At 41.6% G+C, this 26,169-nt stretch overlaps 1 protein-coding gene and 1 long non-coding RNA gene across 6 annotated transcripts in view; one reads left to right on the top strand and one right to left on the bottom strand.

Annotated features, from left to right (window-relative positions):
* Nucleotides 1–10,912, top strand: part of ARHGEF10 (Rho guanine nucleotide exchange factor 10) — a 165,225-nt gene extending 154,313 nt beyond the window's left edge. Inside the window, exons 27-28 of one of the 5 annotated variants that reach the window (XM_083177365.1) lie at nucleotides 6,888–7,010; nucleotides 9,544–10,912. In XM_083177365.1, coding sequence (XP_083033491.1) covers nucleotides 6,888–7,010; nucleotides 9,544–10,061 — 641 coding nt within the window. In that variant the 3' untranslated portion in view covers nucleotides 10,062–10,912. The remainder of the gene's footprint in view (nucleotides 1–6,887; nucleotides 7,011–9,543) is intronic. The other 4 variants (XM_083177366.1, XM_083177361.1, XM_083177363.1 and 1 more) reach the window with 4 other exon arrangements.
* A 2,854-nt stretch (nucleotides 10,913–13,766) lies between these two features.
* LOC146064172 (uncharacterized) lies at nucleotides 13,767–14,330 on the bottom strand. Its single transcript, XR_014471761.1, has 2 exons — nucleotides 14,181–14,330; nucleotides 13,767–13,922 (listed from the first exon to the last, which is right to left on the bottom strand). It is a non-coding gene; the product is annotated as an uncharacterized LOC146064172 (long non-coding RNA).
* Nucleotides 14,331–26,169: the final 11,839 nt, after the last annotated feature.

The following is a 26,169-nucleotide window of genomic DNA, read 5'->3' as shown; positions in this document are numbered from 1 at the left end:
TTTTTAACAATGGGCCAGAGGGCCTTGGATGCATACTGTAGAATCGGGCTAGCCACTGAATATGTACTGGTCCATGGAATTATGTTCTGAGTGCTCCGGTGTCTAACCTGTAGTAACTCAGTCCGCACAGTGGAAAGGACCTGTTCTTTTTGTTGCAACAATAGCTTATGCTCATAGCCCCTAGCAAGGAATTTGTTCACCAACTGATCCAACCTGTCAGGTAACAGTGAAGGGTCACTGATCACTGATGAAAACCTGCAATGGCACATGTACTGGAATGTGCTGCATTCAAGGTCTCTTGTGTACAATCAGCTTGAAATAGCGTGTCTACAATATCTTGCTACAAATCGGAATATAGATTGAATGGGCAAATTATTATGACCACCGGGATTAGTTGGGCCAACTTTCCACTTAAGTGATATTTTTTTTCCCGCACGAAACCACTCAGAAATTGCCTATTATTATTTTTATTAAATAACGTTTAAAAAGTATTTTTAGGAATATATATATATATATATATATATATATATATATATTCCTAAAAATACTTTTTAAACGTTATTTAATAAAAATAATAATAGGCAATTTCTGAGTGGTTTCGTGCGGGAAAAAAAATATCACTTAAGTGGAAAGTTGGCCCAACTAATCCCGGTGGTCATAATAATTTGCCCATTCAATCTATATTCCGATTTGTAGCAAGATATTGTAGACACGCTATTTCAAGCTGATTGTACACAAGAGACCTTGAATGCAGCACATTCCAGTACATGTGCCATTGCAGGTTTTCATAGTGGACAAGGCTAAGAGAACAAAACACAGAGACATCCCACCGCATTGACATGTTCTTAATATGTTCTATAATAGATCTGGATAAATGTATAATTTAAACTAGCAAATGATCTTGGATTTCATTTGAAGCATATTTAAAATTAATTTTAAAGGAAAGTAAGAAAAAAAGACTGTTATCATTTGGAATATATGTTTTTCTTCAATATAGATTATGGGTTGTATATAACTAAAACTAGAACTGTATAAAATAGCATTGAGTGTTTGTTTTGTAGCCAGATTTTCATGCATTGTTAACAAGTGATTTCCATGCCTATTTAAAGTAATTCAGTATCACTTTGCTTGATAATTTTATATGTCATAATAAAAGAATGTTGAAAATTAGCAGACCTAATATTCATAATAATTTAACGATTTGATCATATAGAAGGCATTTTTCAATCAGATGTGCTTGAATTACACTGGCAATTAGCAGTGGTAGTATTGTTTGCCATTCCCTAACTGCTGGGATTGATGTGAGCAGGGGAACCAATAGCAAGCTACCAGCTCCATTCTTATAGCTTCGTATCATGGTTGCAGTCACACCCCCTTCCCACAGCATCTTTTTGAACTACAAGGGCTCAATAAGATGTAGGTGCAAGCAGGGAGACCGGTGAGGGGTGCTGCAGTTATTTCATTTTTTGTCTTGTGTTCACACTATATCCAACCTAAACTATGTTTGTTTTACAAGCTTATAAGTTGTTTTCATGCTACTTTTTCAGTAACTCCTGTGTGTATCAATATGCAGAAGGAAGAAAAGCAGACCTTTTGCCTAATAGTATTCAATTGGAAATATTTGTAGGGGAAATGGCTGTACTGCTCTTCATGTGTTTCCTGTTATGCAAGTTATGTTGTATGTTCATTCAATAGTTTCCACATGTGTCATTTATAATTAGGGTCCAAGGTTAATTACAGCTGCTTGTATTTCAAAAGCAAAATATCCCAGGTGCTTGCAAACAATACTTGACAGTTTACCAAGTTATGATGCAAGTATATCCAATTGTCTTTCAAAGAGCCAAGACTGTTGTACCATATTTTGCTAATCCCTATAAGCAGGTGTTGCCTAGTCCACATCCGCAGTCTGCAGGGTACTGCTAGTAGTTACATTGTGAAGATGAAAAAACTATCAATGTGGTAGGACAGCTGAATTTAAGGGTTTAAATCAAGGACTGCAGAAAGGTAATTTTAGGATTTAAATATAATATCAGTCAAAGTAGGAAAATCTTATCACATCATTGAAGGACTTAAGCCTAATGACTACGTTCAAGAGAGTATGTACCAGTCGGGAAGTCTGTTAGATCATGCACAATCACCTGGTAACATCTTAGATTTTGGAAGCTTACTAGTGGAGACTACAGAATCCCATCATGGAACTGATGAGCAGGAGAGTTACAGGAAAAAAAAACTGCTAGTGTTACTGTGTGCGCGCACCGAAAAGTGGACATGACACCATGGAATAAGGGACGCGGCCACGGAAAATAGGGGCATATAAGCCACAGAGGTTAGAGCAGGGCTGGGCAATTGCGGCCCTCCAGATGTTGATGAACTACACATCACAGGATGCTTTGCATTAGCTTTGCTATGTGGCCATGCTGAAACTGATGCAAGGCATGCTGGGATGTGTAGTTCATTAACATCTGGAGGGCCGCAATTGCCCAGCCCTGGGTTAGAGTGTGGTACAGAGTGGGGATAGTAGGTACACAGGGAGGAGAGTGAGACCACAGTGGGGAGAGTGGGGGCACAATGAGGACAGTGAGACCACAGAGGGGAGAGTAGGGGTCACAGAGGGGGCAGTGGTGCCACAGGGGGGAGTGTGGGGGACACAGGAAGCAGAGTGTGGACATTACTTTCTGCAAACATGAGGCCATCCTTCACTAATTCAGCATTTCCATGTATGAAATTCCAATGTGCTGTCACAGTCTGTGTCTTTGGAGTGGATACATGTATCACCTTACCAAACATGTAGATGACATATGTTTGGGGTCTCTTACCATCATTGAGCTGATGCTGCGGTCCCTCGATCTGACGTGATTTCTCTCCCGGGTCCGTCCCTCTCTGGGCACTGGGTGGCTCCTCTTCACTGGTAGCAGCAAAGACCAACACACGGCCATGACGCCGCTGTACTATCAATGCCCAGAGAGGGCCTGGGGCGGCTGGGGCTATGGCAGCCAGATGGTGCACACTAATTAGCGCTGCCCACTTGCCACATCTATGTGGATGCTGCAGTGGTGGAGAGAGAGCATGCTGGGGCCGGGCGCAGAGGACAGGCACAGCCGGGAACATCGCTGCTTCCCCACCTCGTCACCGGCCGTTACCATGGTAGTAGGCCGCTGGTTGACTGAGAGACAGCCATTCTCCAGAAGCCTGTTATGACGTGGTTACTAGTCACAATTAATCTGTTTGAGATCCCTTCTATCTATGCACTATCTATATATGCACTTAGCCTGGGCTTCTGTGTCTTCTATCCTAATTGGAGGAAATGTGCCCCTTCTGTAAAAAAATAACCTAAAAATTATAAACTGTATACAGTGTATGTAATATCCTCCACTTAGGGATAGCACACCAAACTCCATTTAGCAACTGCCGAGCTTTTTAATCCGATGAAAAGGATTAATGGCAGGAATTTATATCATTATGGGGGGGGGTTAGCCACTTGTAACATTCGTTTCATGAACAAATGGGGTTTGCAGATAGCAAACTTGATTTTTGTTCTTTAAGACGCTTGTCATTGTGTTACAAATGGCAGTAATGAGGTTCTTTTCTGGTATTTGCTCTACTATTTGTGGGCCTCCAGTAGCATTTGATAAAGGTTATGTATGAAGATGACCAATCTGTCCACATAAGTAACGGTAAAGTAATACCTTCTGAGGCTATCTTCAGAGTTGCCATTCCACACATTGGATGGCCTTTAAAATGGGCTGTATTAATTCATCTCTTAGTCATTTTGTAACTTTAGCTGACTGAAATGGTTTTCCAGATGTAATGAGTATCTCTTAGATCTGCTGCCCACCAGGATATGTTCTAAGTATATTGCCAGACACAGCACTGCACAATAACTTACTGTAGTTCTACCTCTCAGAATGATGTGAAGGAATGTCTGTGGCAAGGAATGACTACAGTAGTTACAGTAGTTCTCCATGTCTCTCCGATTGTACCTTACCCTCATTAAGTAGCTGTAGAAAAATTATATATGTATAGATGTTTGTGTGTGTGTGTGTGTGTGTATGTATGTATGTATGTATATATATATATATATATATATATATATATATATATATATATATATATATATGAGTCAACATTTCCGTGTTTTTTGCACTTTTGTCAAGAACAGGAGAACATTAAGAGTGTGTACATAAATACCCCTATTGAATCTTGTGCTCAGCGCCACATTCTAACAGACAGCAGGTCGTATCAGAAGTGATATCAGCAACATGCCCCTCCGTTACCTAGTAACGGATAAACATCAAGAAGAACTAACGTATAACATTGACTTGCGTCTTGTAAACAATGGAAAAAGTGATACATACACAATAAAGGGGCAACTAGTTAAAAAGTAACAATATAGGAGTAGCATTTAATTAATTAATCATAAGCAACAGGTCAATGTTTTATACTAGGGTAGATCGGACTGTACATCATTAAAATGGTAATCATTAAAAAGAACTGTAACCCCACAGTTTTGTTTAACCCTTTTGGGGACAGCGTACCTAGTCTCTATACTCAGCGTGCTTGTAATTGTAACAATTGTTTACCTCTATCCCCACCGCTCAATAACCGTGGAACGTGGTCACTTATCCTGCATTTAATAGCCATCACATTATGGGGGTATTCCATCCCCACTGCGATTTCCGATGGGGGGAATAGCGGCATGCGCCAATTCAATGCTGTCTTGTCCGACAGCATTGAAGAGGCACATCTACAGAACAGCCCCGGCTTTGAAAGATGTCTGGCCCGTTTTGTCGATTATGGTAGGGAATTGTCACGATCATGGCCGTATCTTGACAATCCACGGCCATTTACACGGACACTCCCCCTTTTCACCAATCGCCAAGTGGGACTTTGAATCCCGTCTGGCGATATGCTGTCGAGCAAAATGAAAATGGGCCATGGTCATGGCTGTCAGGACAGATCGACAGTCGTAATGTGGGATTGAAACCCCCCTATGTTTTGCTTTAGCAAAATGTCTTGCTACAGGTATGTTCGCTATCTCCTGTTAGTATAGCGGACCTATGCAGAGTCATCCATTCCTTGAACTGGCGCTCAGTTTTGCCAACACACTGAAGGACATAAATTACAAAAAATGCAACTTTTGAATAAGGATACTTGCTAGATGCCTTGCTAAGTCACAGGGACCCTTGGGTGTCATATAAGGGTATTGGTGTGCCTAAAACAAAGGTAAATGACGGCACATCTGTAGGTCTCATTAACAAAATTAAAAATGTTTAACTGATGCTGCAAATGGTGGAATAAAACTCTACTGAGAAACTGCAGTATTTTTACAGGAAAGTGCTGGAAGTATACATACTGTAGATGCATGTTAAATACATTGGACGACATTTACTAAGATGTGTATTCTACTTCACATGTGATGTTCGGCAACCAATCAGAATCTACTTCTTATTTATTTAGCACCCTCTACAACAGGCATTCCCAACCATGGTCCTCAAGGCACACCAACAGTGCAGGTTTGTTGATATCCAGGCTTCAGCACAGATGGTTTAATCAGAATCCCTCAGATACTAATTAAGTCACCTGTACTCAAGCCTGGATATCTAGAAAACCTGCACTATTGGTGTGCCTTGAGGACCGTGGTTGGGTCTGATTGGTTGCCCATAGCAACATCACATGTGAATTAGAATACACATCTTAGTAAATATCCCCTATTGTCTCATATTTACACAAGTTGCAGTAGGCACATCTCAACTACAAATATAGATGGAGCCAACATGGAAGTTACAAGTTGCAATGCTTGTGTAGACACACAATACCTGTAAATCTCAAAGTTCAGACATTGCTATTACAAATGCACAGCTATATTGGCTGTGCATAAATTGCATTTCCACCCCATTCTTTTACTTGCACATGAATAATCCTGAGCCACTTTTCAAAATGCAGGTACAATAGCTGCATGTTATATATCCATGCAAATTAAAACATTTGAAGGAGCTGTCTCACCATTCCGCTGGTGTGCATGTCCGTTCTGTGGTAAGAGGTATCTTCCATTCACAGAATGTAAGCAGGGGACAGGTGCTGCGCACACCTACTATTAGTGTAGGCAGCGATGAGAGGGGAGTTAAGATGGCTACAGAGTAGCCTAGATCTTTTTTTTGTGGCCACTCTTCCATCTTAATAATCTACAAGTACAAACCCATGTGCATAAATGCAATGATTTGTCCAAGAGGCATGTTTTCCTGTTAAAATACATTCTATTATATCTTTATTTTTTGGGGAGCATAGTTGTAGGGGTCTTACGTTCTATTCCCACAACATTCCTAATTGTGTAGACTTTCCATTCACAAAATATACTGTTAGGTTAATTGGCTCAGAACACAAGAATGTGTATGTATATGTATGTGTGCATCTGGTAGGGAATATAGATTGTGAGCATCGCTGGGGCAAGAGCTGATGTGAATGGCCAGATGTTGCTGCAGAACATGTTCTACAATATTTCAGTTATTCCAAAACTTTCTTGAATCACAGCACTCTAAAGTAACAGCATTTTTTTTCACAGCACCCCAAGGCCAAAAGTTTCAGCATAAATGATTAAATAAAGTAACATGAAATTACGTTCGCTTCAGTTATGTGGAGGTGGACAGGGTTTTACTTCTTACAAGTAACCTCTAATGTGGCATTTCACCAGGCTTAATAAATCTGCCCCTTGACTTGGTACTGAACCCAAACCTGTGACACCCCTGCATGTTCTCTGTGGCAGCCATGTTGGAATTCACAGCAATATTTCTTTACTCATACTTGACCATAAAGTTTTCTTTTCCGCTGTTTTGTCTTTTTTTAATGATTGACTTGTAACTAATAATATTTTATTTATTTTTATCACACAGGACAACAGCGTGTTTCTGTGACTAGCTTGCTGGTTTGTCATGGTTTACTAATGGTAGGCACAAATATTGGCGTTATTGTAGCTTTCCCAGTTCCTCGTCTACAAGGAATTCCAAAAGTAACTGGTAAGTGTTGTGTGGGGTCCATTTTATGTGTTTGTCTTGCTTTTGGTAGGATCCTTATCCCACGCCCTGTAGGGTTTGTTAATTTTGGCTTAAATGGAAATTTAGTTCTAGATTGATTCCATTGCTTAGTGGTGTTTGTCCTAAGGTTCTGCTGCAGATTTAATAGTATACATAAGAAGTATCTGTCTTTATCTAAAAACTAGATATCACTGATTTAGCTGATTTAGGCGAATTCGGTATCACTATGCCATCCTATGTCAACTTGTGTAATGGTAATGGCATCAGTAGTCATTGTAAATCTATGTGCTTAATGGGCACAGCTGCATCTCTGCCCAGTCAGCGTTACAAACTAACTTTTGGGCTCCGTACTGGTTGTCACTGAGCAGATAAGCAGTGATATAGCTGTGTCAGCTGATCACAACGGTCTGCCAGCTGGGGATTTAAGATGTAATTTAAAAGCCATTCTCTAGTGATGTTATTCTTCAACACCAATCAAAATCTGCATATTGATATGTATACATCTTTGCAATTTTAATTACATCCTGGATATCATTAGCAGACATTTGACTGAATGTTGGCTGACTAATTCTCGCATCTGTAAGACCCAGTGATCTGTGCTGTGGGTGAAGCCATAAAACATAGGCTCAGCATTTGTCCTATGAGCTTCAAGTAGATAAACCTGCCAAGTTAATGGAATCTTTCACCAACTTCTTTATTTGTCTTACCACTGGGAACATTGGAAACCTGATGATCTTGCTTGTTTGACACTATGTCATTGTTTTGTTTTTCTGTTTTTCTGCCCAGTCACGCTGCTTTTATTTTCTTGATGAAATGTTCTTTTTATCTCCATTTTGTTTTTCTAAACTTTACTTTTAATGACACGAACACAAATATTCCTCTTAAAGGGTGAAGATTTATTTTCTTTGTACAACGGCTAAAGTATTCATTTGAACTTTTACTTAAAACAGTGTTATATAACAAGAATACCGCAGTTGAAGCTTTCATGAACATTCTCTTTGGGACGATAACATAATGTATATTGTACAGACCGAGCATGTCATACAAACCCTTCTTACAGCCAGACCCCCATTTCCACAAACATTGTAGTACAGGTTGAGTATCCCTTATCCAAAATGCTCGGGACCAGGAGAATTTTGGATAACGGATTATTCCGTATTTCGGAATATTTTAATATTTCAATGATGTATTTTGAAGTATCTTGCATTTATGCTGTATAAACACATAATATACACACAAATATATTTTATTACCACATAAAATACACACAAATATATTTTATTTGTTCAAAAAACAAGGTTTCAAAACGTGAAACAAAATGTGTGTACTATCTCAGCACTGAATTTGAATGCCAAGCAATCATTGTCTTGCACATATATAGTGCCAGTTACATATCATGTACCCAGTGATGCTGTTACAAATGTCCCCAGTGAGTTTTTAGCAAAAAAAAAAATTTTTTTCACTTTCTGGAATGTCTGGTTTTCGGACTAATTCGGATAACGGATATTCGGATACGGGATACTCGACCTGTAGTACCAAAGGTCACATTATAAGCACAAATTGTAACATTTCTCATCACTGTATTTAATAATTACTAGCGTAAATCTTCCAGTGACTGAACAGTTAAAAGATTGCTCATATTTCAGGGGATAGTATATGTAGAAGATAAAAAATAAAACCAATTTAGAGACATGCTCTATCATTATTACTATGTGTACTTTTAAAAGAAATGAATAGTATAGTAATAGTTTGAATTTTACAACCAAAAGACAATGAAGAAGAAATGGTCAGAGAATGAACACACAAGGTAAATAATATAACCTAATCATCAGATCTAATCTAAAGGTGCCCATACACTAGGGCAACTTCTCGGAGGGGAGGAGTCGCATGCGATTTCCTATGAACTGCCTGGCAGCTTCCAGGGCATTACTGCATACCACACTCCGTATGGAGTCCTTTTGCATATGGTATATCGTACCGGAGCCTTGGCAATCCATCATATCTATAGTACAGCCCTTTCCATCTGCAGGCTCCGGTCCAATGCTCGCGGGACTATGCACCGGATCGGACTTGATGTCAAACACATGCGATTTTGACACTTTTCATCTGATTTCTCAGTCTGATCCACCAAAATCACTCTAGTGTATGGGCACAATAAGACTGTGTTGACATTACACCTCAACATGTTACTTCACTGGCTAAGTCACCCCACTACGGTACTATTAAAATACATTTGTTTTCTAAATGATTAATATTTTAGTAAATGTTCTACAAACTACAGTTGATATAACTGAACAAGCCACCTTGCCCAACGTGTGAGGAGGAAAGTGAGCCTGCAAGGGTACACGTTTTAATTTTCTCAACAAGTTTAATGATGATCTGAAGCAGTTCTTATCCAGGGGGGTCCTATGATTGTTTACTTTGTGACTGTGGCATATATGAAAGCACAGTGGAAATCTTTATTAACATTAAAGCCTCATTAATTGCCTTTCATGGTTTCGGTATTATTTCGTAGGACGAGGAATGGTATCGTATCATGCACACCACAGTCCTGTCAAGTTCCTTACCATGGCAACCGCAGTGCACAAGAAACAGAAGCGGACACCAAGCAGATGTAGCCAGACTTCAAATGTGGAACTAAAACCCGAGGACACTTGTGCCCATGTGCCGCAAAATGAAGAAGCAGTCTCTACTACTGCCAGCAACAATAATGACAGTGCCATATGGCTGGGGGGCTCCATGGGCTCTATTGAACAAAAAAGTGACCTCTCATCTTCTTCTTGCTCTCTCACGCCATCTCATGGATCAAATCCCCATGAGGAGTGCACTCTTTATGATCTCCTAAGTGACCCCAGCATACCTCCACAAAAAAGTAAATATCAACCAGCCAGGAAGCTTAAAGTAGACTCTGTCATGGTGATCTCTGGTGGTCAGGGTCACAAAAGGCTACACAAGAAGCACAAACCACAACGACAAGAAGAGCCGGTTTCTTCTGCTATGGTTTGGCAGATCCCATTGTTACACATTAAATGACCCTGAAGAAAACAATAAATGTGTCCTTTAATTCATAATGCATTACAGCACATTGTTACAAGTTGTTACAAGTATTATGTAAGTATCTTTTGTAAACACTTAAAACAATATACATATGGGGTATTTAGGGAAAAAAGTCTGTCATTCAAACAAAGGGTGGAACAAAAATACACCTGAACATGTTGGCAAACACCTTCATTCTTCCTAGTCCATGAGACTGAGCACTGCCACCCTCCCAAAGCACTAATTGTTGAATAATGTTGAGTTTCTAATGCAAATGTCTAATATCATTGCTAATGCCCAGTTCTTTGGCTGTAGCCTCATTACGGGCTGTAGCTTCTCCTTGCAGGTAAAACGGGACATAAACAAGTTTGTACGCTAATAATAATATGAGACATAGAGGAATGTGATAAGCCATCTGTAACTGTATTATGGATGTGGAAAACTCTACACAACCAAACAGGACTTAAGCAATAGCACCCAATGGGTACAATTATGGAATGTTTCATAATATAAAAGAACTTCTGTAATCATGGCTTTGTGCATTTAAACCTATACAGTATGTTACCATAACAGTCTATGGGCCTAGTGTATGGAGGAGTGAATGTCACATTTAATATGTTTGGGCTAGTGATGACTGTAACATGTACACTTTAACTGCAGTGTAATAGTTTTACAGAAGTATTACCAAAAAGAAAACTAAATATATCATTTCATTAAAGTAAACATGAAAAAATTTGTGATGGAAAATTGTATTTATGTTGTTGTTCGGCAATTTAATTTGAATAATACTGTATGTAGTTACTATATATGCAAAGGTGGGAGCATATAATTATGGATTCATTGCTTTGGCCCATTTTAAACACATAATACCAGTAATATGTAATACCAGCAGATGAGCGGAGGCCGGCAGCGATGATGGGTTGATTTCACTTCCTGGGGGTAGATTAACTTAACGCTAATTAACTGGGGTGATAGTGTTTACTGTATTATCATCGCACCTAATGTGCACTAGGGACAGCCTGCCGAATAACGCTCAGCGCAGCTGTCCCCTTCAACCCCCCAGCAATTAGCGGCGCGAGCGATGTACTAACAGCTTCCTAGGCATACATCGCCCGTTAAGCCGCCCTGGCCCCCTCGCCATCCCAGGGTTAGCGTTGTCCTATTCCCACTGCAGGGACAATGCTAGCCATGCTGCTGGCTCCTGACTGTTTACGAGAACTGCGGGGGGCGTCGATAAGGGGAGCCGTGGATGCAGGACATAATGGCTCTCCTTATCGGCTGCAGGGGGATCATACATCATGGTGATACATTTTGCCTGCTTCTCCTTGTTATGCAGGAGAAGCGGGACTTATTATTTTTAAAACATTACAGGAATATTAATACATCTGCCCCCCCCCCCCCCCCTCACAGCAGCTGTGTAGGGGTATTCGGGTCACCCTGGGATAGCAGGTGAGCATCCCCTGCCAGAGCCGCATAGCGTTGAGCAGCGCAAACTCTATTAGTCTACTCTAAGCTGACAGAATTAATGTAAAGCACAGCTTTTAATCCAAGACCAAACTTGTCTTCCTCAGATAGATATATTGCAACGGGTCTTGTCTATAGGCATTCCTAAATACTGTATTCAGTGGCGTACCTATAATGGGTGCAGTGTGCGCGGTGCACATTGCGCCCATTTTTGTAATACTTACCCTTGGAATCCAGGGCTGGCATGCGCAGTGGAGTCTGAGCGTTCTAGTGCTCAGACTCTACAACGCAGTGGACTTTCACACATGCGCAGTAGGGTCTGTGCGCTCTAGTGCTCAGACTCTACTGCTCCCCGCCAGCTGCATAGAGTTCTACAATAGAGGGTGCTGCAGCTCACTTTGTAATTGCCGGGAGTTCGCTGAGATTCTGGGCTAGATGTACTGAGCCTCAAAAAGTGATAAACTAGAGAGTGATAAACCACTAACCATTCAGCTCCTTCCTTTCATTTTTCAAACACAGCCTGTAACATGGCAGGTAGGAGCTGTTTGGCTGGTGATTTATCACTCTCCATTTTATCACTTTTCAAGCTTCGTACATCTGGCCCACTGTGTTATCAGTGGGCGCCCGGTGGTGCCACCATCCTGTACTGCAGCAGGATGTGCGGGAATGTTGGACTCGGAGGGACACTGGCGGCACACTCCGTCCAGTGTCAAGGCTGTCAGGATGGCTCCTACCACAAGCAGATAGGTAACCATATAGGTGTAGGTGTGGTGTTTCCCTCATCCTCAACAGCAGGCTGTCTGCGACCCCCCCAGGCAAGTGTCAGCCTGCCTCTTTGCTTCTCCCCACATGCGTCTGACCATAGGTGCCGATTTCTGTTTTTGCTGGTGGGTGCTCAAGCCAAAAATATAGGGGAGTGGCTTCATGGGAAAGGGGCGTGACCACAAAGTAATACAAATTTATACTACGCAGCACAGTTGTCCCCAATATTCAAAATATGGCAGCAGCGTTCCCCTTTTTTACACATTATGGCACAATGTAACAATACACACCATGAAATGCATTGAAAGTAATCAATGCCACCAAAAGCCTGTACCTTTGAAAATACTGTAGCTGACTGGAGAGTCGCTTCGTCCGCTGAAGTGCTGCTGCTGGAAGCAGTGGGAGGAGGGAGCAGGCCGCTGACATTGCTGTTTGGCTACCTGATGCTGAAGCTGCCTCCTAAGCTCCGCCTAATGATGTAGGCGCCGGCACTGGCTGACCCCTGGTGCAGTGACTGAAAGCCGCAGGAAAGAAAGGGAGCTGCTGGAGCCGATTATAAGGGAAATTGCTAGTGCCGTTGATGGAAGATAAGCTTCGTCCCGCCCACCAACTCCACTAAAGCCTAAAGCCTCTGCTGGAATATAAGAAAAACTAGGCAGAAAGTACCTATCCAGAATACTGTAGTTATACACATATTGAGAGAGACAGAGAGTCTACAAGAAAGATAGCTACAGGAGAAAAAACCATTGTACACCTAGATATTTCAGGAGAGCAATTGAAAGCTATACTAACTATAGGGCTGGGGAAGCTGCCAAATTACATGCAGCTACAGTATAAGAAGCAGCTGTCATTCTGGGTAGTTACTGGGAACTCGGCCAAACTTTAATGGTTTGCTACTTTGCACCCTTACGGCCCATACACACTGGGTGATTTTGAGCTGACACCCAGTTTGAGGGGCTCAAAGCTGCCCAGTGTGTATGCCTCGGCAATGAGTGGAGAGCGCTGCTGCGCGCTCCCGCATCATCGCCGGGAAAGCCGTTCATTTGCTGGTAATACCAGCAGATTAGTGGTTTTCTGGATGGCTTTGCATAGCGCTGCTCTATGCAAAGCCGTCCTCCCCCTCTGTCGGCGCTGGGCAGGGGGAAAGCCGCTCAGTGTGTATGCACTGAGCGGCTTTCCCCGCATAGTCGCCCATAGTCGCTTCATAGTCGCCCAGTGTGTATGGACCTTTACACCTGTACCAATCTCCTCTATGGGGTACACTTGTTTCAGCGGTGATAAAAACAAATGTGACTGACAAAGTTACTGACTCATTTGCTCGCCCCCAATTATATATATATATATATATATATATATATATATATATATATATATATATACAACCCAATAGTGTTATTTAGGCGCCCTTCAGTGATTAGACAATATAATATGTTATGTCTTTCCAATCAATGTAAAAAAATTATTATTATCCAAGACTTCTCATTAAGTATAAAACATTTATTTATAAAACACATAAAATGCAAGTGCTCTTGGAAAAGGAGTATTCTCTTTGAATCAGGATCATACCAAGTACCCGACGCGTTTCGTCTCTTTATGAGACTTCATCAGGGGATTGATACTTATAGTATGAATCTATAAAAATAGAGCATGATTGTAAATACATAAAATAGGAAAGACATTAGTAATAATTTACAATCTTTTTTTTTTTTTTTTGTTTAAACAACAATGGAAAAGACAGAGATGGCGAACAGAAGGGAATCAGAACAAGAGGATGAGAGAAGAAGAAATGACTAGGAGTCTGTTGGCATTGACAATTATTAAATCATTGAGATTTTCAATAAGAACTTTGTCAGGAATGCAAATTATGAATAAATAAATACTTTGGCATACCTTAATTGAATTAAAGTTGTTTTTAGCTTGTAGAATAGTAGGGATAATTTTTATTCACACTGTATTTTCAAAGTGTACTGAAAGTAGTTACTGCAAATAAAGTGCATTAATTACTATATCGCATATATATTGTTAATTTATAAGCTATTCTGTGATCAATTAATTATTTAGAGAATATATTTATATATAACATTTCTATGTATATTGGTTAGCCTTAGGTCATGGGTTTGATTCCCACCATGGCTGTAACTGTGTGGATTTTTTATATTCTCCCCGTACGTGCGTGAGTTTCCCCCGGGTACTCCGATTTCCTCCCACAATCCAGGAATATACAGGTTGGATAATTGGTTCCCAACAAATTTAACCCTAGAATGAATGTGTGTGCATTTGTATATGGTAGGGAATATAGAGTGTAAGCTCCACTGGGGCAGGGACTGATGGGAATGTTCAACTTTTCTCTATAAAGTGCTGTGGAAAATGTGTGCGCTATATAAATAACTGGCAATAAATAAATATAATATTCATTATATCTAACCCCCAATTTCCTAATGTATTGGCAAACTTAATAAAGCGTAAAATAATATCTGAAAATGAAGAAATAACAGGATAATGCTTTTGGAAGTCAGACGGTGAATTATGAAGCATTAGTCTATATTTATATAACCCAGTTACCTCCTCCTTAGCTTATTTATGTAACCCAGTTCTTCCTATGCAGACTATCCTTATAGACCAACTTACTTGTAATAGTCCAGAAGTCACTTTGGAATAATATTTGAGATACTTTATGTGCTGTACATGTTGCATATATTTAGAGAAATGTATGTAATGTCAGGGAATGTCAGCATGATGTTATTTATGGCTGAGAGTCATATCAAGTAAAAAGGAATGCAGTATTAATAAAAATGTCCAGAAATGTTCATTCTTTTGATGTATTCCCCGGCTGTGTTGTGACTACACTGTGTGGTCTTCTTGTTTCTCACTATTAATTGATTAAGGTCACGATTATCTCATTGGGAGCTGAAGTCTTCAAGCCAATGGGCCTCTATCCGAAATGTTAAATATTTCTCAAATCGGCAAAACCATGCTGCACTGCAGGTGGGGCAGATGTTACATGTGCAGAGAGAGTTAGACATGGGTGAATGATTCTGTTTCTGTGCAGGATAATGGCTGCTCTATTTTTATACTGCAATTTAGATTTCAGTTTAAACACACCTCACCAGGGCCGGCACCCCAGTTAGGCAGCTTTAGGCATTTGTACATGGGCACCAGCCAGCGGAGGGCAGCACTACAGGCTGCCAATAAATGTTTCCTATTACTCCGGTCAGCTCAGCCTCTCCTCTTACTTAGAGTGTGGAGCAGAGATGCAGTGGAGGCCTAAGTAATATTATAAGGTGGCTAACTAGCACTACGTGCTGGGGATAACCTGGCTCCCATTCTCTATCCCCCCTCCCCCCACACCACAACATGAATCTATAATTAGAAGAATTTCTATAAATAGCACAATCATATATTGAAAATAATTGTAAAAATATAGAAAAAAATGTATGGGGACAGTTACAGGCATCACTGAGATCGGATGCATGCACTAACTTGCATGAAGTCAAGTGCAGGCCGCCCGCTGCCACCGCAGCTGCCCATGCAGTTCCTTGTATCTAAGGATGGCCATCGAACATCAATGATTTTAAATCATCGATGATTTATGGCCAACACCGATACCCAGAAGCCCGCCCCCCACATTCTGAGTGGCTCATGAGCCATTCTGTCAAAGATAATGGATAACCATCAATAGTTAAACCTATTGATGGTTAGCCATCACATAGTTTATGATTATAGATGGCTGGTTGCAGAATCGCCATCGATGGTAACCATCAATGGTGACTGCACGGATGGCCATCCCTACTTGTGAGAGACCGCTCACAGCTCTACCTCCACACTCCCATGACCCATGGGAGGATCTATGGCAGCCGCGCACACGCTGAAGTGCTCACGTGGCCATCTTCAGTTCATTACCATGCGCAAGCTGCTGCTGCCCGGTAGTCGCAGACCACAGCCAATGCAGTGTGAGTGGCACAGTGTCAGCGGCTCCGTTCATGCAGAGACTTTTGTGGCATCCCACCAAGCCAATCCGCCGCTGGTATGTACTGCTGGCATGTGGGAGCTCCTAATGTGTGAGGGCCTCGGATGGCCACCCCTATCGTCCCTATCACCCCTCCATTATTCCAGCTCTGATTATAGAGTACAGCCAGTGATAGTGCACTGAGATATCACATACCCTGTCTCCAGTGTGTGAGATCACTGCAGTCACTGGGCCTTATTCTAGTTCACTCTTAGAGGCAAATTCCTTCTCAAATGGACAAAACCATGTGCACTGCAGGTGGGGCAGATGTAACATGTGCAGGGAGAATTAGATTTGGGTGGGGTTTTTCTTCAAAGTGAGATCTATATTGCAGTGTACAAATAAAGCAGTCAGTATTTTCCCTGCACAGAAACAAAATAACTCACCCAAATCTAATTCTATCTGCACCTGTTATCATCTGCCCTCCTGCAGTGCACATGGTTTTGTCCATCTGAGAAGGAATTTGCATCTAAGAGTGAACTAGAATAAGGACCACTATCCACCAGGAAGGGTTTATCTTCTCTGTTGGAGTGTGTACAACACTGTGGAATCTAGGTTGCAGATTCCACAATGTCCACAGCCTCTATTCACAAAATACAATGAACTAGGGGCATGACTAGCAGCTCACAGAGTGCTGGCCATGCCCCACAGTGATGAAAATAGGGTCACACGATTTAAACCTACCAACTGTCCAGATTACAGTGGCACTGTCCTGCTGACTGCAGAATGTCACGCTGCCAAATTGAGGAAAGGGGGGCACTGTGCTTGGCCACACCCCTCTCCACCTACCAGGCTTGAAGCCCCCATCAATTTTTGGGGACACAGTCATGCTTTAAGTGTGGCAGATCCCGATTTAAAAAAAAAAGTTGTTAAATATGTTATAACCAGTGTAGGATCCTACCTCCTACCCCTGCCTCCACTGCTCCCCGACAGCCCCCCGGCACATTACCGAGGTCTGTACTGTGCATGCACCTGTCCCTGTTTCTATGGGCTGCTTCCGCAGCAGCCCATAGAATTGAAATCATGGTCCTGGCGCCTATACAATACAGATGACAGGCACCGGTACTGGCACATGCACAGTACCGACCTAGGTACTATGCATGTGCATACCCCGGTTTTATGGGCTGCTTCAGCTGCAGCCAAAGAGGCACCCCGAAGGAAGGGATCACCTTTCAACGGGACTGCCTTGGGTGACTGACAGGTCAGATTTCCAATACGAAGTCACTGCCGGGCCTGCTGGCACAAGTAGATAAAACAATTTTTAGATATACAGACAAAATGGGACATACCACAGGCTGATTTCTGGAAGTACTTACAGGTGTGTAACTTCTGCTACACGGGCAATATTTATAGACAGGTGTCTATGGAAATGTCTACATTTTAAACAATTTGTGTTTCACCTATGCACCCTAGACACAGGGCCGGCGCCACCACTAGGCAACTCTAGGCATTTGCCTAGGGCGCCGGCCACTGGAGAGCGCCAGTGTGCAGCAGCAACTGGAGCAGAGAGGTGAGTTTCACCGGCGGCCTCCGATGCACCCCCCCCCCACCCTACACCCCCTGCCAACCATCCTCCCGCCCGGGAACGCCGCGGCACCGGAGCACACACACACCCCCCCCCCCCCCCCCCTGGGGCACTCCGGTCCCTTGCACCGGCACTGCGTAGACATACAATATCTTCACTATATATCGGGTAATACAATTGTCCGACCCCGAAGCCACCACTCTTTTTACATGAAAATGGGAAAAAGACCTGAATCACTATCAGATAGGGAATGGGAGTCTATATATCTCAAGGCCCATAGCAGCTCCATCTGTGTACAGGTAAAAGACACACAATATAAATTGTGGATGAGATGGTACAGATACCCCTCTATTCTACACGCTATTTCACAATCTATTTCCCCCACTTGCTGGAGATGTCATAAAGATTTAGGAGCCATGCTACACATATGGTAGACATGGTCCCTTATTAAAGTGTTATGGAATGATGTAATATCCATCTCAGCAGATATTCTTCATACATCTGTCCGTTCTGACCTGGGCGCAGCGGTGTAGCTAGGTGCCATGGTGCCCGGAGCAGGGGCATATTTCGCGCCCCCCCCCCCGGTAATGAATTGGGGGCATGGCTAACATGTCAGATGGCTGACGGAATCTGATGCGCTATATAAGATGCTGACAGCTGTAAATAAATATACCTGGGGTGACAGCAGCAGCCAGAGAGATTCACCACCCCCCCCCTCTCCCCTCCCCTCCCCTCCCCCGGGCCCCACGAATCCCCCAAACCACAAGTTTATTACTAAGTTTTTTTAAATCATTAGTTAGCTTTAAAAAAAAATAAAAGAAATCCACCTTAAAAACCTTCTCCTCCAGGCCACAGCCAGCGTTTGGGAAGGCTGTTGAGTGTTGACGCTGCTGTAGCCAGGGAGGAGGGAGTGAGCCAGGTGACAGGTGACAGGTTCTGGGAGGAGTCGAGTGCTGCTGCGCTGCCCGGAAGCCGGACCGAGCAGCAGCAGCAGCAATTTAGACAGGACAGAGCGAGGACTGGAGTCAGCCGCCCGGACGGTGCCCTTGGCGGCAGGGAACGCCGGGCGAGCAGGGCAGGAGGCGGGCGCCGGGCAGGGCAGCTGCCACGCACGCTGCCCGCCGTTACCACTATTTAGTATGATCCTTATGCAGGGATCATTTGCGGAGGGGGGGCGGGCCGGCGGCGCCATTCAACCAATAGCCGCCCGGAGCATGAGCTCCGGTGGCTCCGCCCTCCCTACGCCTCTGCCTGGGCGGAGATTCTCTAAGCTAGAAATGCGGTAAAAACCCCATTATCGGGTTTTTACCGCATTTTGGGATGCACTAAGCATCCGTGCGGGGCGGCGGGGGGGCATCGCCTATGGGCTTCTACCGCATCCCACCGCCGCCCCGCACGGACCCCCGCCGCCCCGCATCGCCCCCTCACCTGTGTCCGGGCAGCACAGAGCTGTGCTTCCCGGACCTGTGACCTCCTCCCTGCACTGATCCTCTTCCGGGTGCAGGGAGGAGGAGAGCCCGGTGCAGCAGCAGCAGCGCCGGGTGTGGGAGGGAGGGGGGAGCCGCCGGGACCTGCTGACTCTCACCGCAAAGGACAGCTCTTAGCGCAAGAGCTGTCCTTTGCTATAATTATCGCATATGTTAGAACATATGGGATAATTATAATTGCAAAGGGGGGCGGAGATTCTTAGAGAATCTCTCCCCTGGCCTTTTGGCTGTTGAATCACTCTTCCACGCCGGTACTTGTGTATTTTGGCGGCGCCCATCGCATCGCAAACCATAACGCATGCGATGGTATGCGATGCAACGCGATTTCGTGCCATAGTGTACGATGGCATACAATTTTCATACAATGCCATACGATGCGATGCGATGCGATTAAACATTGTATAAGCACCCTAATGGGTGCTTATACAATGTTAAGCACCCTAATGGGTGCTTACAATGTTAAATGCACCCCCACGCTACCCCCCCACTATAAACGTGAACCCGAAGCGTGGCGAGCGCAGCGAGCCCGCGAGGGGCGGCGGTACGCGTCCTACAACCTTTTCATACCCCCACTATCCACGTCGGCGTGGAGTTGAGAATAGAAAGTGTGGCGAGCGCAGCGAGCCACCGAGCCCGAATCGTAGCGAGCGGACGCGGATACCTTCACAGGTATCCGCGTCCCCTGGCGGGCTTCACAGGTGTCCGCGTGGCGAGCCACGTGAGGGGACGCGGACACCTGTGAAGCCTGCCAGGGGATGCGGATACCTGTGAAGGTACGCTTCGGGCACTTTCTATTCTCAACTCCACGCCGACGTGGATAGTGGGGGTATGAAAAGGTCGTAGGACGCGTACCGCTGCGCTTGCCACGCTTCGGGTTCACGTTTATAGTGGGGGGGGGTGGCGTGGGGGTGCATTTAACATTGTAAGCACCCATTAGGGTGCTTATACGATTTTTCATCGCATAGGGGGTCAAAATCGCGTCGCATCGCATGCCATTGGGTACATGGCATGCGATGCGATGATCGAACGATGCTGAAATCGGGCACCGCCAAAATACACAAGTACCTCCACGCCTACGGTATGTCCGCTTATAAGAGATCGCTATTGCAACACCTAAGTAATGTTGCCCTTGCTGTATTTTTTGGGAAATCCCCAAACCCTCCTGCTCAACATACTTGGTTTTCAATACACAATTATATGACTATGGAGGATATTCTCTTAGACTCAAAAGATAGTTTACAATCATATGGTTCCCGTGGCTGGATTATAAATCCTCTACGACCTATAAAGATTATAGATAGTCCATTGGAATGTTGTGATTGTTGATCTATTACTGCTCCATTTATTCTATTATCTTATTTTTTATATATTCTCCCCCCTTTCTTTTTCTTTTTCTCTTTTCTTTTTTTTTCTTCCCCATTTCTCTTTATATATGTCAATACAGATTTATGTGATGTTGGACACATCTATTTGGTGGTATTTATACCAGTACATACTGTTATGTTCCACTCCTTTTGTTATGTGAAAAAAAAACAAGAAAAATCTATAAAAAGGAAATACTAATTATTCAATAAAATTTATTATAAATAATAATTAATTGTACAATTGGTATGTGGCCACAACCTATAAAATATTAGGACATAAAACACAACTGCCTAAATAAAAATAAAAAATACATAGCATCCAATTAGACTGTACTATTCATCAATTGCTTGTTCCAATTGGGGCTAGCTGAGCAGCCCTATTAAACAGCAGCAATATTGGAAATACTAATATTATTTTAAGTGTTTAATAACGTCTGGTTATTTAGCGCTGGTCTTTTTTCTTTTTTGTCCTTTTGTTATGAGCTATTAGACGAAAATGGTCCCATAAATGACACCCCAAGAAAAGTGTTCTGTATCAATAAATCCTCGATAAAAACTAAATCGGAGTTTTTTCCGATCAAAAATAAAGGTACACATATTGAGAGCTTCTATAGAACGACACTTGAGGACTTCAAAGCCCTATGCAATAAACCTGTGAAAAATAAAAATAAAAATAATAAAAACAAGGATAACCTAACGATACATGAAAAGACTGCCCTGAATATTCTTATGAAAGATCACTCCATTGTCTGTAGACAGGCAGACAAGGGAGGGGGGCTAGTCTTACAAGATAGAAATGACTATGTACAGGAAGCAATGAGACAGCTGGACAATTCAAATGTCTATCAATCTCTATCATCTGACCCTACCGTTTCATACATTAATAAGTTAAAACAGTTATTATCTAGAGCTTTAGAGAATAAAATTATTACGAAAGATGAATTCAGATTTCTTTTTGTTGAACATCCCATCACCCCAGTTTATTATCACCTCCCCAAAATCCATAAAACACTCACTGCACCACCTGGACGTCCTATTATTTCTGGTGTAGGCTCACTGTCTTCTAATTTATGCCATTATGTTGACACTTATTTACAACCACGGGTCACCTCACTGAGATCACACATCAAGGATACCACACATTTTTTGAATATGATTAATAAAATAGAATGGAAGGACTCATATGCCTTCCTTACTATGGATGTAGAAAGTCTATATTCTAACATTCCCCACAATCTGGGTATAGATACAATGGAAAACAGATTAAAAGATGATGGTGATCTCAGTGAGGCACACATTAATTTTATTTTGGAGTCTATCACGTTTATTTTAAAACATAATTATTTCACATTTCTGGATAAATTTTATTTACAGGTGATGGGGAAGGCCATGGGGACCAGATTCGCCCCCAGTTATGCCAACCTCTACATGGGGGAGGTCGAGGACCACCTCGTGTGGGGGGGCGACTGGGGTGCGAGTCTGGTCTTCTATGGCCGTTATATAGATGATTTATTTATTATTTGGGACGGGGATGTCACTTCAGCACTTTTGTTTGTCACTTATCTTAATTCTAATCACTATAATTTGAAATTTACTCATGTTTACAATAAAGAAAAAATGGATTTTCTGGATATCAGCCTTAAAATAGAGAATAATTCCATTGTCACAGCAAATTTCTGTAAAGAGGTAAATACCAATGCATACCTCCATTACAAAAGTGCACACCACCCGTCATGGATTAAGAATATCCCGAAGGGTCAGATGATGAGATTACGACGAAATTGCTCCACATTACAGACTTATGAAGAACAAGCCAAAGATCTGGGTGAGTCCTTTATAGCTAGAGGCTACCCCATAGGTTTAGTTAAGGGTTCAATAGACGAAGTAAAGAAACTCGAAAGGACAAACCTATTAGAAGAGAGAGTCAAAACTATACCCATAGGAGAAAAAAAAAATAAACTTCCTTTCATTTCAATGTTTAATAATCAATATAGAGAGATACAGAAAATCATTCGAAAAAATGATCCTATATTACAAAACGATCAGACATTGAGAAGCCTGCTGCCCGCACAACCATCCTTTATATTTAAAAAGAACAAATGTTTGAAAACAATATTAGCACCTAGTGTGCTAAAAGATCTGGATGTAGCACCGACTTCCTCCTCGGAACAATGGCTCCCAATCACACCCAATGGGTGCTATAGATGTGGTAGAACTGGGTGTATCACCTGCCATCACATACAAAATAAAACCACCAATATAACCATTACGGGAGAAACAAAACCTGTAATGATAAAGGGATTCATTAATTGTAACACAGAGTTTGTCATATATTTATTGGTCTGCGGATGCGGCCTTAAATATATAGGCAGAACTACGAGAGCATTAAGAACACGCTTCTTAGAACATAGACGAAACATTCTAAACAAAAATTTATTGCATAGTGTCTCGCGACATTACAATGAACACCATAAAAGTAACCCGGAATGTCTAAAAGTAATAGGCTTAGAGCACATAAAAAATGCAAAAAGAGGAGGAAATAGATACAAAGTTTTGTGTACTCAGGAGATATATTGGATGTTTAAGTTTGGGTCATTGTTCCCCAAGGGGCTAAATGAAGCTCTAGAGCTGAATGTAGCCCTATGATATATTTTATATATATAAAATATAATAAAAAAAAAAAAAAACCCACAAGGTCGCTCCTTATTCTGTAGTACCTCATAGAACTGAGTGATGAAATACACATATGTATATATACTAAGTTTGTGATGTCATTAACTAATTATAATGAATCCCTGTACACACACTTGTCAGATAGGATAACAAATTTTTAATTTACTGTACGATATAAATTAGCACTTATGTAAATTTTTGAACAGTAATACAGTCTCTTCATATCTGACGAACTTTATGGGAAGAGATAGGATTCGATAGGTCACTAGAGAAACATCGAATTGTCCTCTAGATGGTTGGAATGATCAAGACAGGTTTTCTTTAAAAGTGAAACTATAGGAATAGAAGTTGATGATGTTGGTATAATCTGTCCTGAGAAATTAATAAATAAATATATACACGAAATTTACAAATGGTTAAAGCTGAAGAAATGATATTATATATCTAATCAACTGGCTGACAGATGACTAATTGGTATAAACTGTAATAACATCTCCGTTGCCGGAGAGCATTATGGGTATTGAAGTCCAGGAACATTATTATGAAACAGCAAACAAAGACGAATCATAAGGTGATAAGTGATATGCTAATCTCTCAGTAGAAACATCAGCCGAATATCAGGTGATACGGCAAAATATAAATAAAAATAAGATTCTAAACTTATATTTTTTGATGTATAAAACTATCCATTGAACGCTGTAAAATAGAAACGGAACGTCACTTCCGGTTAACGGGAGGAGCATGGGGATTGTAGTTCATGGTGTAAACTACTAAGCGCATATAGATAGATAGTAAGTAAATAGTAAGATAGGAACGTAACGTCACTTCCGGTTATCGGGAGGATTATGGGCTTTGTAGTTTTGAGTGCACGCCGTAAATGTCTATATGAGAAATGAAAGTTAACCTAAAATTGATAAATGAAGCATAACAATGAAGTTATATATACAAACTAACTGTGTGATGATTAAGATTAGCTGATTATGTTAACACATGGGCAGAATACAATGTACAGATACGAAAAAGTCACTTCCGGTTTTACAAAGTATTATGGGAATTGTAGTCTCATCCATCTCCAGCTCCGTGTTCGAACAAATGGGGAATATAATAGAAAATGGTGGATTAGGGACGGCATGAACACTACCATGCCGATGATAACAGGAATAGATAAAAAAGCTACAATTGTAAATAGCATGAAATAATAGCGGAACGTCACTTCCGGTAAGGGTTCAGTGTGATCGGAATAACAGTGATGTAGTAACATAACCAGCGTATTGTATATGATAGTATATGTAAATGAGGACTAATTTTGTTATGAGCAATATACATTAATCCCAGAGGGTTCAATGTTATAAATGGAAAAAAAATTCATGTTTTACTTTTATGTTATGATCGGAAGTAATGAATTATAATTGGTTAATCTATCATGTGACTATCACGTGATCAAACATGTGACTAAGGTTTGCATAGGATGAGGTCATAAATATGACCCGGAAGAAGTTTCTAAAGGTCATAATATGTTTGAATACTTTTTTCTATGTTAAATAAATTGTTTTTTCGAAATATATGAATACTTTGTGGTTATAAGGTCTGTCTCCGTTAAGATAAGATATGAAATACATGATTATTATGTCTTTTTAATGAGTGATTCAATCCAGTATGCAAATGATTCCCATAATGCACTGGGTATAAATATAGGTTCTGAGCACACAAGCAGTATACCTTGATAAAGCTGACGTTAGAACAGCGAAACGCGTTGGTACTGCTGGACACCAGATCCTGGGTAATTCTTGGAGGACCTACCTGCTTAATTCTGTGACCACTGCGCTTCCCGGACAGGAAAATTGGAAGTCTACGGCTAATCACAACAACTGACCTGGACATCTGGCCGCGAGGTTGTAGGTAAGCTAGCAACAACATTAGCCACTCCCTCAGTGTGCCTACAGGGACACTCTCTGCCGTTTTTGGACTCCATCCAAATACTGGGATTACAAATACATTGTGGACATTGCAGGATCCATTATTCCTCCACCCCGTTTGGGGACTGCCCGGATAACGTGAGATCTGGTTCCATTTCATTGTTTTTAAAACAACATTTTTTATAATTTTTTGCTACAGTGTACACTTTTATATGTGTTTATATGTGCTTGATAATATATGTGCAAACTAATTATAATTAATAAATTGCTTACATTTTAGATTAAATCTTGAATCACTCATTAATGAATGTGAGCGCTGCTTTTTCTTGTTTTTTTCCCTTTTTTTGCAATTTTGTGGAGACTGACCCTCTCCATTTAAGCAGCTGCTTCAATTGAGTCAGCATCTCTAGATACAAGCGCTCCCAGGGTTATACACACTAAGTGTATTAACCCAATTTCTGGTACTTTTTGTAGAATTGGTCTAGTGGAGCTGCTACAATGAGTTGCTTTCTCAATTCTAATGAAAGATTGACACGGAGACAGACCTATTTTTCGAATTGGGACAAACCCGTAGTGGAATCACTCATTAACCCCTTCCCGACGGGGCGTTTTTTGTTAACTTTTTTTTTTCCTCCTCGCGTTCAAATAAGCGTAACTTTTTTAATTTTCCGGCTATATAGACACATGAGGGCTTTTTTTTGTGGGACAAGTTGTACTTTTTAATGGTACCATTTACTATACCGTATAATATTCTGGGAAATCAGGAAATAATTCAATGTGGGGTAAAAAGAAAAAAAAACGCAATTCCACAATTTTGCGCTGGTTACTGTTTTTTTGGTGTTCATAGTTCGTTTAAAATGATGGGTTATCTTTATTCTATGGGTCGTTACGATTCCGGTGACACCAAA

The sequence above is a fragment of the Crinia signifera genome, chromosome 3, assembly GCF_055691185.1.
Source record: "Crinia signifera chromosome 3, ASM5569118v1, whole genome shotgun sequence".
Lineage (NCBI taxonomy): Eukaryota > Metazoa > Chordata > Amphibia > Anura > Myobatrachidae > Crinia > Crinia signifera.
The sequence above is the reverse complement of the archived record's forward strand: the minus strand, read 5'-3'. Positions and strand labels throughout refer to the sequence as shown.